Genomic DNA, 14,779 nt, shown 5'->3' on the forward strand with positions numbered 1-14,779 from the left:
CCAGGCTGAAGGGCCCCCTCCCCACCTGTGCACAAATGTCATGCACCAGGCATCTAGTATACTACAAAGAGCCTAAGCTTCAACACAGACAAATCCACTGGTTTGCTAAGTGCTGGACTTAAGGTCATTTGGTATCATTTTTTGCAACCTGGATTATTGCTAAGAAATAGAATATATATATATATATATATATATATATATATATATATATAAATCCAAATGACTATAAAAGCTTGAAACAGATTTTTTTAATGTAAAAAGAACTCTTCTTCCAAACCTACATACTACAAATTAATATGCTTATTCAAACATGTGGCTATTGTTCAGAATAATAAACCTTATTATCAGAACTGCATAGAGAGAGCTTATGAAACAGACAAAACCATTTTCAGTCATTTACTCCATGACTGTAGCATGTCTTTGGCAGTACTTCTCACAGAGAGGCCCTCCTTTCTTTCTTAAATCGCTCTCAAATATTTTCTATCCTCCTCTGCGTGGGCTCAGCCTTTGCTAGCCTTCATTTTGGGTTATTACCACAAGGGCCTCTGAACTGGTTCTCTGCCGTCTCCTGACAGGGCACTCTGTCCCTTCTCCTGTGAGGCCCCTGTCTCCTCTCTTCTCTCTGCGACCACCTTCTTTGTCCGAATTCTCTTACTATCTGACTCTGTTGGGAGAGTTGCTCCTTTATCATTGTTCCAAGAAAAATTTATTCAAACCTTTCTTATTTTAATACAGTGTGCTGAAATTTACATCTTGATCTCCTTGCCTATTCATCTTTATCTCACTGACATGGTCATTAACACATAGTAGCACCCAAAAGTCACTTGCAAATGTGTTAATGAAGAGAAATGAATGAAAGGAAGCAACAGAGAATGATCACCCATCTTATTCACCAGAGGCAGTTTTAACTGTTGTGGCTCTTTTCAAATATAAACATAATTACCTAATGTGCTTCTAAGCATATATGCAAACTTGGATGCATGCATACTGAAACAACAACAACACACGCATATCCTTTAAGCATGGAAAATGACCACCTCTGCAAAGTATCTAAGTCAGTGTGTCTGAAGACAAGCCGCAAGACTTTCACATCATTTTTGAGCAATGGCCACATTTTCAGAAATTATATCATCTGCCAAGGTGACTATTTCAAAGTACCTAGAGTTCATTTGGATGTTTAGATGTGTGTATGCATATATATGAGTGTGTGTATATATTTCTTTCTTTTTTTTATGTGCCTTAGGCATGAAGCAACTCTGGCCACCAACACAGGCATCAAGCTAGGATGTACGAAGAACTGTACCTCTGCTTTGCCCCTGACTGATATAAGAGCACCACCACCAAACAGGTGTCTCCGTGCCCATTGCCAAGGGGCTATATCAATTTATTTAAAGTCACACTGTTTGCATCCTAATGATACTGTGAGGTGAAGCATGTTCTCATTTAGGAATATACACTCCCCTACACCACCCCCGAAAAAATGAGGATCTACAAAAGGGATCAGAAAACTCTTGCCTGTGAGCCAAATACAGCCTATTTGTTGCCTTTTTTTTTTTTAAATATTTTATTGATTTTTTTACAGAGAGGAATGGAGAGGGATAGAGAGTTAGAAACATCGGTCAGCTGCCTCCTGCACACCCCCTACTGGGGATGTGCCCACAACCAAGGTACATGCCCTTGACTGGGATCGACCCAGGACCCTTCAGTCTGCAGGCCGACGAACTATTCACTGAGCCAAACCGGTCAGGGTTTGTTACCTATTTTTGCAAGTAAAGTTTTATTGGAACAGAGCCACACCCTTTCGCTTACATATTGTTTCTTGCAGAGTTGAGTAGCTGTAACAGAAGAGTGGTGACAGAAACCATGGGGCACACACAGCCAAAAATATTTACTATGGTCTTTTAAGAAAAAGTTTGCTAGCCCCTGATTGATTTAAGACATATTTTTTCTTCAGGCCTGTGGTTTATTTCTAATATAAACTAAAAACAAAATTTACCTTCCCTAAGTATTATGTATATTTAAGTGATATAAACATATTTATTACAAATTTGTATGATAAAATCCCTCATAACCCATCTAGGATAAAAATATGAGCTCTGCATAAGTACTTTCTCTGAAAGTTTGCAAACATTTTCTTAAATGCATTACATAGATGCTATCGTTAAAAAATACCATCATGAATATATACAATGTATCACATAATAAACTTACTGTTTAGTGATGAAAATTCTACATCTGGGTAACATACTTGTGGCTAGTCAGATGTTCGGCAGATATTATGGGTATCTAGCAAATAAAAAATTATTTAATGAATGATCCATGCAAGCAAGCCAACAATCAAGAGATGAAAACATTTCAATATTAAATTTTTTAAGAAAAGTGAAATTCAGCTGTCAGGTGATAGTCCTTATCTGGTCAACATAACAGTAATTTAATGTAAACATAATGTCAAAGTAGCAACTCAGTTTAAAATCTTTGTGTTAAATACTATTCTATCAATGTTATCGGATTTTAAGAAGTAAGAGAAGTAAAACTATCAAAAATTCATGCAGAGCAGTAATTAAAAGAAGCCCTTTTTGTTGGCCTACACACACACACACACACACCCCTGTGGTTTGAGTTATTCAGTAATCCAAACAGCAAAGTAGAAAATGTCTTGCCTACTTTTGTGCAACCAATTTCTAACATTTTCTTTGGTTCAACTTATGGGATCTAACTTCTTTTCCAATTTAAAATACCAGGTAGGAATTACAGAGGCGTACTTCAAGAGAACTGGGTAAGAGCATAAATCTACATCACAACCTATTTCTGAATCCTGATTGCACCTTTTTTTTTTTTATTATAAATGGGCAAGAGAATTAAAAATCTTGAGAGAAAAATACAATAAGAAACCAATAGAGAGGTGACTTATTTCAATAGTCCCCAAAGCCAAGAACTTCCAATATGTAGCCAGATTCTCCTCCAACGCAGAATCACGGCTGCTAACTTAGGAGTGGCAGCACCAGAGATGAGGACTCTCAGAGGACTGGAAGCACGGGCTCTAACACTAGTGACCCATTTCCTACCGTGTAACCTTGAGCAAAGCCCTTCATTACGCTATGCTTCAGTTTCGTCACCTACAAACTGGCACGAATCCCATGTCACGGCAAGGTTGGTGGGAGGATAGTGAGATCACATACATGAAGGCATTTTTGTTGTTGTTGTTTCAATTTAGAGGTCCTAGACTAAGGCAACATATTACAATCCACCGTCTGCAGTGTAAATTAATAGGTCTCACTTTTATTTCCATTTTTCAGCTTGACATCTTTACACAGTTTTACAGCATCGGCAAATGGCACGAAAATGTGCTCCAAGCATAATGAAGCTTCTCATACCATTTTTCCTGCTGCTGCAGGACAGGATGTTGCACCCAACAGTGTAGAAGCATCAGGGATGGGGCTGTCGAAACATACCAAGGACCTTCAACACCACCACTCGATGCAGATGAAGGGCCAGCTATAAACTTCTGCAAGCATGCAGGCTGCATTTTGTGGCATCAGCTATTTCCAGCATCGCTAATGTACTGTAGGCATATACATATGTATGTATATGTAGATATAATATATGTGTGTATATATATATCCATTCCCTTTTCTTTCTTTTGGTTGTAAAACAGTATGAAGACCCAAGATTATGCATGAAATGGTCACAGCACAATGCAAAAAAAGTAAAGTGTCCCCTACAACCCAGGTGGCCAAGGGCATGTTGGAATTTGCTTTGCTATAGTTCTGCTTACACCAGCAATTCTACAGTCATGCATGGTACACACAGGAGAATTTGGCATCATCGATCTACCCCATAAATGGATCGCATTGAATCCATTAAGAAATGTCTGCCATAGATTACTTACTAACATGCTACATATGCACAATCTAGCATTCTTGTAAATGAGTCTGATGTGTTAGCATATATCCAGGGCTATTTTGACAAGCTGCAGGAAAACCACTGAATGGTCTTTGCCAAGAAATGTTTAAAGCTTGTGGGAATCTTTAAGATACATCCCTATACTGCTTTTGAAAGTTTTCAATGGCTATCCGAATAGTTTTTAGTTCTTCAACAGAATACAGTGTGTTGTAGAAATAAGGGTGGCTATTCCTCATAGCAATAACTACATATTCAAATGGCACTTAATTGGTCTTCTTTTCCCAAAGGGCAACGTGTTGATTCTCATCTCATACGGGCTCTTTTGAGATTCACTTGGCTATGTTTAACCTTAGTCTGTGGGTTATATGAAATTTGATTTGGCTCTAAATTTTTTCATATGCTATTAACCCTACTGAACTTTGCTTTCATAACAAATATATCTGGATATTCAAGCCAAAACCTACTTTATATAAATGTGATTCAATGACAATGCTCATTGAATCAATGTCAATTTTTAAATTATAAATATTTCAATAATCATTCTCTTTTAAATAGTCATCCTCGCCCTAACCGGTTTGGCTCAGTGGATAGAGCGTCAGCCTGAGGACTCAAGGGTCCCAGGTTCGATTCCCGTCAAGGGCATGCACCTTGGTTGTGGGCACATCCCCAGTAGAGAGTGTGCAGGAGGAAGCTGATCGATGTTTCTCTCTCATCGATGTTTCTAACTCTCTATCCCTCTCCCTTCCTCTCTGTAAAAAATCAATAAAATATATTCAAAAAATAGTCATTCTCGTATACCATTAATTTAAATTTCTGAAACAGATCCCTTTTACTTAAAAGTAACCTGTGTAATTGTTATTCTATAATGTGTATGGAACACAGAATTGATTGTCTTTTTCCTTCATAACTCCCCAAGATTTAAGGTGGGCAATGATAGAAAAAATTTTTTTCATTTAAAAAACTAAGAATCAAAATGTGAACATGAATTTAATCTATTTTGAATATGCAATCTGCTTAACAAACAAAACTTTAACAAATTTATAACAAACTCAATTTACAAGAGTGGTCCTTTGTGGCATATGTTAGCTATTTAAATATTGTGCTTTATATTAAGAATTTAGGCAAGAACTGAGAAATTGTACGTACCAGGTATTAATAATTAAAAAACCTTAAAATTAGCTACATTTTTTGATCAGTCAAAATACCTGCATGATTGGTTGAGACCAAATGAGAATTGCTTGTGTAAATATAATTTTAGTAGCTTTAGAAATGGAGCTGCGACAACTTTGGAGCACTTATAAATGGCAAAAAAGCATTCTGCTGCTCATCGTAGAGAGAATGTGTAGGCCAACAAGAGGAATCTTTGAAACCCCATGCTATTAAAGCACCCACGACAGCCCTCACGTACACACGATTCCCACTGACCTCAATGGGAAATCCCCGTGCGTAAGGGCTATTGCATTGAGCCCTATCAGAGTTGGTTTTTAAGAAACAAAGCTGTAAATTAGCAAACCTGGTTGGCTGTGGCTGTTGCAGCGAAGGGAACACTTGTGGCAGATGTTGTTGCTGCGGACACAGTGGCTGGCGTAGCACCGTGCACCATGGGAACTTTCGGAGGGAAAATCATATAAGCAAACATACAGAAGAGTGTAGCAATATGGAAACCATGGCAACATGGAGGAGATAATTGGGTATGGTATTTATCACAGCAATAAGCCATGTGACGGGACATCATCACCAGCGAGTGACATGCAATCACAGCGCAAAGCAGGACAACATTCCAAGGAGAGAAGGGAAAGGGAGATGAAAGAGAAAAAAAAAGGGGAAAAAAAAGCTTGTTACCATCAAATTAAGTAAATTGACACAAACAGGCTTACTTTGCTAAGTCACAAACAAGAATTTTATATAGTGTTCATAGATATTCTAAATCTAAGTCAACATACAGGTAATTACTTCATATATATATATATAGTTAACTGAATGAAAGTAATTTTTCTTATTTACTATTATAAAAATATACAATATATTACTTTTATGAGATAGATTTTTTTACACACTAGAACTCATAGTCCAATCAAAATCCACCAAAGGTGACTAAAGGAAAGTTGTGTGTAAAGAAAACATTTATGTGAGTCCATGTCAATTAAATAGAAAATGACATTTAATTGACAGGTGTTAGTAAAAGGGAAATGGACTTGCCCAATAGATATAAGTTAAACTTAGCAGTGGATTTTGAGGGGCTGTGAGGTGCACCATAGGTTTAAGATAATCAAGAAACAAAGCTGGCACCTACCAACACTTGTAGCGGGTGTCATGCACAATATTGAGCCTGCCCATCATGCATTGCAACAGGAAGGTGGATTTGAAAGGGAAAAGAATTAAAACATCCCATCACACGTGTAATTAGGAAATTCATTTGAACAAAGAAGAAAAATTGTTATTATGGGAACAGTGGCATGTAACTGTCAGCACAATCAAATCATACAATAGCACAGTGATCAATTAGAACTAGTCTCGAGTGAAGAATAAAAGCCAGTTCAACTGTCTGCTGGTACACTTTGTTTCTCCTAATTGCTGCCTTATTAAATACAAGTATTTGGGGGGAAAATTTAAACCACCTTAATTCTTTTAAAAATAATACTGTCGTTTGTCTTGTTTTAACCTGGTGACTAGCCACCTTGCCGCTTTGCCATTTCTGACTTTCACATATGAACTCATTAACATTTTCTTTATATTGAGCACATGTTAAATAATTAAACATATTATTTATTATTAAAATGCTGAATAATTCAGTGCACAAAGCTGACTTAACAATGTAAGGAAACCAAAACATTCATTTTCATTCCCTTGGTTTTACTTTCCTGTTCACTGTAGCAGCAACCACACGGACATGCAAGAGCTTGTGATCATTCACATGGGCATTTTATTTGGAGGGATACCAAGCAATGAATTATGGGTAAAGAGAAAGTGAAATTTCTGTACTGCCTGAGCTCGGAATTTAAATGCAGGAAGGATATTTGGAGGGGATACTTTCATGTTTCAAATTGGTTTACTTGGTATCCAGGAAAACAGACTAGGTTTCTTTGCTGGTTTAGACCCTCAGGACTTCTTGGAATAGCAAATATTCTAGCAAATTTCACACACAAAAATTGGTAATTAGACTTCAGTAAAAACCCTGAATGGGAGGTAACGAAGATACATACATTACATATGCGGTGTTAGCACTGATGTTCACAATTGCTCGACCATGATGTTAACTTAACAGTACATATATATTCCTGTTTCTTTGTCACATATAAACATTAAAAAATCTAATTTATTTTGCCAAGTACAGGGCACCTTCTCAACTCCAGAATCCCTGTTCTTTCTATGAGATTATTTTAGACTTTGAGATGTTAATATTTCCAATGATTTTACACTTCTATCTGAATCTTGGCACATCCTATTTACATACTAGCAGCATCTGGGATGAACATTTGTTAGAAAAATATCTGCCAATTGAGTCTTGTCAGAGACAGCACTACAAAACAAAGCTGCCATTGACAACCACCGACTCCTCCACAGGCATCCCTGGGACAGCTGCAGTGAGTCTGTGATCACAATTAGGCTGTGGGCACAAAGGCCGTGATTAAACTCGGTAATGGAGCTCAGGAGGCATCGTCTCAGGTGGAGTTCTATTACAGCGATGGGCATTATTTAAGGCACCTGAAGACCTCTGCCACTTGCTACAGCTACTGAGTCAAAGACTTGTGAAAGACAACAAAACAAACCGGCAATCACAGGGACGTTACTTTGAGACAGTAGAGCAAGCAAAACTGAATACTGTACAACTGAGTCTAGATCCTGTGAAAGCATTATCCTCTCATGGGAGGACGAGGGGGTGAAAAGATGAGTGACAAAGAATAACATGGTATTGTAGGAACATCAAACCTAGTTTAAATATTGCAAAGGTTTTATGTTTTAAATTTCTTATTTGTAATTATGCTGCAGTTTGCCTACTATATTTCACCCCATGCATAATTAAGCCTGCACATGCTGAAAATGAGTTAACCTCACCCTATCTCTCTAAAACCCTGAAGCTTTTATTATTTGAATTTTAGTTTGAGTTATCTTCCTCATTACCATTATAACCAATGCACACAGTTTGGGGAGGGGTTTGCAGCAAATAAACATAAGGCAGCAATGAAAATACTAGCTAGGGTGCAATAACTCACAAATATGAAGACATAATGCTGTAGGACCCACTTACCAAAAACAAAAATCACTTTTGAAATGATCATGATGTCCATTTTAACATCAAATGGTTTGATTTACTTATAATGATGCACAAATAGCCAATTACATTCTTTTCCCTCAATATTCAGCACAAGACCAAATTTAAATGACTGTATTTGTCAATTTCAAATTTCCCCCATGAAAGATATTTGCATGGCAGAATGGCGTGTTTCTGAGGAGTGCATTAATTTAATTACATGACTTTTTAAGATTAAATTTTTAAATCGATCTGTATGACGATATAGGAAAGACAACTAGGAAAAAATTTACAACTGAGATGTATGCATAGTTAAAATTACTGCAAGGAGAAGGAAAAGAAGTAGGAGAGAGAAAAAGAAACAATGGAGAATTGGTTGGAGGTTCAAATTTAGATGTGATAATTCAAGCTTATGTAGGTATATTATGATAAGTATTAGGTGTAATTCTTTGAAATTTTTTTAAAATGTATTTTATTGATTTTTTACAGAGAGGAAGGGAGAGAGATAGTTAGAAACATCGATGAGAGAGAAACATCGATCAGCTGCCTCCTGCACATCTCCTACTGGGGATGTGCCCGCAACCCAGGTACATGCCCTTGACCGGAATCGAACCTGGGACCTTTCAGTCCGCAGGCTGACGCTCTATCCACTGAGCCAAACCGGTTTCGGCTGAAATTTTATCTAGAGATCTGACTATAGAAAAATTGATGGATTTTGTGTTGGAGACAGCATAAATTTAGGGGCATAGCAATTTTAACAAGAGCAAAAAGATTAATTTCAGAAATCTCTGGAAAATTACATATGTTGAAGAATATGTTTTAATATTATAAAATATAAGATAAATGTGATTTTTAACTCAGAATACAAAAAAAATACCCTACAGATCTAAATGGTTTTATTTTAATTTGAAAGTGAACAAACTTCAATTTGATAGATATTATTTTATGAGTACAAATATGGTTTATTTACAGTGCCTAGAGCGTGGGCTATTTCAGTTAGTGGAATATTCTAGCTCATTGAGTGCTACTACATATTCTATATATGGATGACCAGTTTCCAAAGATGCACAATATAAAAAATTGTGCTTAGTGAAAATTAATGAGAATATAATTTATTCTTTTTATTATTATTAAAAAAAATAAATGACCACATTCCCTCATGGTATTATGAACTTAATGCACTGCCAATAGTATCATATACAAATGGGTCTGGATCTTTGACACACCTATTAAAAATGTATTAATTTAACTAAAAAATAAAAATTACTTTATTAAATAAGTCTCAGAACCCATGGTAATATTTTTTTGTAAGGTTAAGAGGTAAAGAGGAAAATGGTCTTAGTCTCCAGTTAGTTGAATTTCAGATTACAAGGAAATTAATATGTATTTTCTGAAGTAGATGAAGAATGACTTAAATATCCAGGTCAGTAAATGACTGATTAGTTTATGTTTTTAAATTTCATAACCTTGTGGATGGTTCTAGAGTGTTTATGTGTCTAAGTCGAAATCAACAAATGCATGACTCAAGAATAAATGTTATCTTCACTGGGCACTTACAGCTATTTCAATATTAGTTTAGGATCAATTGTGATCGTAAGCCATGCACTGATTGGTACTGAAGAGAGCACTTTTAAGAGCCCTAGAATACAGTCAGTTTTTTATTCTCCACCTTGAGAACAGAAGGGCTGACAAATCAAAAATCAAAACTGAAGGTGTCATTTCAAAGAATTCGAATGGACTCTATGGAATCATGAAGGCAAAGGGGTCTTACAGCAGAAACGTGCCATACAGTAGCCTGACACACATACAAGACGTTTGAGGAAAGAAAAAACAAAAAGCACTACATTTCAATTCTACATTGCACAAACAAAAATAAGTACATAAAACATCACTGATCTTTCATCCATGGTTCATGAAGCTATAATTCTTGGTCTCTAAGGAAAACCACATGAGATACCTCCGAGAAGTTCTCACTGTTGCACCTTACCTTCCACCTTATTTATGACTAACAACAAATCGAGGGCACGGCTGGTTTATCTGCTCTACCAGTAGGACACTATGTGGATTGGCTGATTCATGTATAAACAGACTCAAACCCCTTACCTGGTGGGAGAAATGCTGTATGCTGTTGTAACTGCATGTTGGCTAGAGCCTGTTGGTATTGGAAAATACCAGTGTTAAAGACTGCGGTGGCACCGTTGGTTTTTTCAAGAGCAGGCCTCTTTGGTAATGGGGGAAGTACAGCTTGAGGAATTCCCTGTTTAGTGAACGAGTATAAAAAACAAATACCAGTAAAAAGAGAAAAAGAAAAAAGAAAAATCAGTTGAAGGCTAAAATTGTTAGGAAGCATGAGCAAGCAAGCAGCCGAGCACTTAACTACCCATGGGGGGGGGGGGGGCGGATCCAATAAACAAACAATTTTTAAAACAAACGCAAGATAAAAGCTTTAAAGGAAGCATTATTTTTATCAAAAACAAAAACAACAAAAAACCCCACTAGTTCATGAGCACTTGTTACAATGCGTTAAGTGTTTTAAGTCCCATAATGCTTCAGGCTTTCTCTGAGAAGCCACTGATTTAGGAAGAGAAGAAAAGCTGCACTGTGAGCTCCATGAGGATTGACAAGTATAAGCAAGGTTAATCGTTAATTGTACGGAGTGAATGAAACAGGTCAAATAAAAACTGATCCCACTCTGCCCCGCCCCCAGCTCTACCTAGACATGCAAATGTCCCAGAGCATGCAAGTTTTTTTTTTTTTTCTTGAACACTGAACTTTAAATATTAAAGAGTAAATAATTCTATCGCTAAAGCCATGCTAACCAAAGAGGTACATAAATATACAGTCAAAATTACAATTTCAATGTCCTTGAAGTATTTCATTTGAACGTTCTACAATGTAGTTAAACTGAATGTGGGCTGCTGGGCTTTCAGAGTCTTTCATTGTATGATATCCATCCAGGTACTTAGATTATATAGTCTTTCCATTAGTTTTGTCAGGAAACCACACTCAGTTTTTCATTGTACTGTGCAACTTTATAACAGAAAATATATATTTATATATATTAAAATTGACTATAAAAAAAAAACTTGTATCTACAACAAAGCTACATGCCAAGCTAAAAGGTGAAAGGTCATAGTACCAGGTCAAAGGTTGCCTCGAGGGGTCGCTTCAGTGATTTGACAGCCGACTGAGTCTTAATTAGCAGGCAGCGAGCACATGATGGCAATGGGCCAGTGGGGTTCAAGCGCATTAACATAAACAGCAAGCAGAGGTGCATCATGGGGGCAGCAGTGCATTTTTGGGTAGGTGAGAAAAAACAAATAAAAAAACAAATCATCGGAATGCCATATACAACGAATAACAAGACTAAGCATGCACAATAAGGGCACTACTGAGTTGTTATTGGGAGGATAACTCCTCTTTGTAGTTAATTACAAACAAGATACTCTAACAGAAAAAAAAAAGTGAAAGGAAGAGAGGAGAGAGTCAGCCTTCTGTATTTTTGCTCAAGTATCCATAAACAAACACAGAAAAGGCCTCTCGCGTGATTATTGTGCTTTAAGACTATTTTAATGGTCGAGTCATATATTTATGTATAGAAAGGGACAACATTAAAATAGCTAAGCGAAGAACAAAGACTGGGCTCGTTAAAATCAGCTATGAGATCACCTCAAAATTTACCTTCAGACCAGAGTTTCATATCTATTCTAAATGATCCCATTTCTAACTCCTCTTTTTCTCCTTTCTAGAGAATGGCATCATTAAGCATCTCTCCTTTTACAATTATGTTTATGCCACGATATTATTTAAGACAATCTAGAGAGCCTACGTGGTTCGAATCTTGCAGCTAATGCTAAAAACAATTTTGTGGGAGCAATTCTCCTAAATAGTTTCAGATTATGTGACTGTTAAAAGCAAGATAGATATATATAGAGAGAGAAGAGCCATGGTGTGCAGAAGAGCGCACCGAAGAAGGAGAACACTGGCTGATCAGATGGCACGCAGACCTAAGAGCACCAGAGATGGCAATATCGTTAAACTGAAAAGGAGACAGGTGTTCTTTACAAAGCAGAAATGTCAGAGACCCTACCATCCAGAGTAAGACAGAGTATTAAGAGTTAGGCCAAAGGTAGAAGCAATGTGAAACCATTTGAGGAGTTACCCTCACTTTTGTGAACGGTAACTGCATTAGGTATTGTCTGGGATACCTGAACAAACATATCTTCAGCAAAAAAATAAATAAATAAATAAACAAGGTTAATAAAGGAAGAGCCTGTCGTCAGAGACACTTGTTCACTTTGCTAACAAGGAGTGGGCTGGTGTGCCTACTCACCATGGCAGCTGCGGTGGCTGCAGCCTGTGCTGCTGCAGCCTGGTTGACCTGGTATTGGGCAGCCTTGATCTTGGCTTGCAGATGAGCGGGAGGATGAAAGTATTTGCACTTTTCCCGAGAGCATCTCCCTTTGATGTAATCCATACACACGGTGACGGTGTTGTCATTGGTGTCAATCATTGTGCTGTCAGCAGGATGAGCAAACCGACAATCGCTTTCTCCTCGGTTGCAATTGCCACGCTGGTACTCTCGACATACCTACAAGGTTATGAAGTACAAGGGGGGTGGGGTCAGTCAACATGGAACAAGTTGAATCTGTCTTGGGGATTTTCACTGACAGTGCAAGACTGGTGAGAGAAGGCCACAGATGAAAAGGGAAACGAGCATTTGCAAACAGAGAACAAAATAGCTTGAAAAATTCCTCCTTTTCAGTAGAACGTCCATGAGCAGGAAAATGCATTTATGATACTAATTATGTTAAACACCTAACGTAAAATATGTGGGTATATTTATTAGTTACTAAGGGGAAAAAAAAATAGCAACATTGCAGTAGAGGAGTCTGGCAGACTCCAGGTGATCAAAGTTAACATCACCAGTAACAAGATGTTCAAGTACCTACTTTTACGAGGCACTGAAAAAAGGGCACACCATCGCTTTGGTTGTATGACTGCTGAGAATGCATAACCTGAAAGTAATCACGAGGAAACTGCAGACACACTTGAAATGGGAGGATATTTTACAAAATAACTGACCAGTACTCTTCCAAAGGGTCAAGGTCATGAAAGACAGAGAAAGGCGCAGATTGGACAGCTCTGGAGTCAGAGAAAGGATGCTGTTAAGACAAATGATGAAACCTGATTAAGCTCTGTAGATTGGCTAACGGCAGCATAGCGATGCTAATCTGGTTTTATAAATGGCTCTATGGTTATGTAAGATGTTACTATTTAGGTAAGTTGGGTGAAGAACAGGCAGGAACACTGAGTTCTATTTTTGCAACTTTTGTGCTAATCTGAAATTACTCTCAAGTGAAAATGTATAAAGCAAAATTTGATAGCTTTTTAGTAAAATGTTGCCAGGAGCATTTTTTTTTTTTATCATTAGAGATTTACTTGGTAGTTATATAAAGCAGGTGGGAAAAGATTCGTTTTTGTTATTGCCTATTTGTTTTATGTCTTTCAATTTTGCCATGGGGCCAGGGAGGAAAGGTGAAAATGGATTATTTCGCATTCATTTGCTCAATGTCGACTCTTACTATTATTATTAATAAAGTCTGTCATGGTGGCTGCTCCTGTCAGGTTTCCAAAACTGTCTTCATTTGGGATAGTTTGACCTCTTTACCACAAGAGGGCCTTCTAAAACATGGAATGTTCTTTCAACATTTTCATGTTCCTGCTTCAGGCTTCAAGGAAATGGTTTTTAGTTTTCACTGTTTTTACAAACTGAGCAAATAAAGACCAGAGCTCTTTATTTTGGATTTCAGCAAGAAAGAGGAACGGGAATCCTGTTACTATTTTAAAAGCAGAGGTTTTCTTAGATGTGTGTACATAAAATGATCACATTTCATTTTAGATCTTTTCCCCTTATATTCATATCCTATTGTCTGCTTCCTTTAAAAAGGACTGTGTAATCTGCATCATGCTACATCTTGAAAAGAACATTAGAAATGACATCTTGCACTATTTGGAAACCTCAAACTAGCTAAAGCTTTGTATTCCACATACCTACCAATGAGCCAACTCTATTCACCACCTCATTCAATTTATTTAATTTAAAAAAATCATTGAATAAACTACTCTGTGCTAGATAATCTGAGAGATATCCAGAATACAAATATGTCCCTGGCCTGTTTTCTCAGTGGTTAGAGCATCAGCCCTGGACCCAAGGGTTTGGGTTCGATTCCCAGACATGGTTGCAGGCTTGGTCCCAGGCGCTGATCAGGGTGCATGCAGGAGGCAACCAACTGATGTCTCTCTCCTCTTTCTCTTTCTCTCCCTCCCTCCCTTTGTCCCTCCCTCCCCTCCACTCTCTCTAAAAAAAATCAATTAAAAAATATCCTCAGGTGAGGACTTAAAAAAAAAGAATATAAATATGACTTAGGAAGTTACTGACAACCCTATTTTATTCCATTTCATTTATAGGTTTATTGTAATGATTTATTACAATTTTGTACTTGCTTTTGGGATGCAATAAGGGAAAATTCTGAAACTAAGCAGAGTTGGTAACTAGCAATTAGTTTAGAATTTGTTCTGAAGCCACCCTTTTTTGAACTTCAAATAAGTTCGTCAAATGCT

At 37.2% G+C, this 14,779-nt stretch overlaps 1 protein-coding gene and 1 pseudogene across 24 annotated transcripts in view; both read right to left on the reverse strand.

Moving 5' to 3' along the window:
- Positions 1–14,779, reverse strand: part of MBNL1 (muscleblind like splicing regulator 1) — a 170,002-nt gene that overhangs the window by 5,052 nt on the left and 150,171 nt on the right. For 7 of the 24 annotated variants that reach the window (XM_014464769.2, XM_023762899.1, XM_014464781.2 and 4 more), the window contains 6 exons: positions 12,489–12,746; positions 11,295–11,348; positions 10,259–10,412; positions 6,197–6,232; positions 5,417–5,511; positions 2,212–2,286 (listed from right to left, as the gene is read on the reverse strand). In XM_014464769.2, coding sequence (XP_014320255.1) covers positions 2,230–2,286; positions 5,417–5,511; positions 6,197–6,232; positions 10,259–10,412; positions 11,295–11,348; positions 12,489–12,746 — 654 coding nt within the window. In that variant the 3' untranslated portion in view covers positions 2,212–2,229. Of the gene's footprint in view, positions 1–2,211; positions 2,287–3,374; positions 3,563–5,416; positions 5,512–6,196; positions 6,233–10,258; positions 10,413–11,294; positions 11,349–12,488; positions 12,747–14,779 lie in introns of those variants that run through there. The other 17 variants (XM_006099250.3, XM_014464773.2, XM_006099244.3 and 14 more) reach the window with 12 other exon arrangements.
- Positions 1,231–1,376, reverse strand: LOC111828022 (annotated as a pseudogene).

Source organism: Myotis lucifugus, unplaced genomic scaffold, assembly GCF_000147115.1.
Source record: "Myotis lucifugus unplaced genomic scaffold, Myoluc2.0 scaffold_266, whole genome shotgun sequence".
NCBI classification, from domain to species: domain Eukaryota; kingdom Metazoa; phylum Chordata; class Mammalia; order Chiroptera; family Vespertilionidae; genus Myotis; species Myotis lucifugus.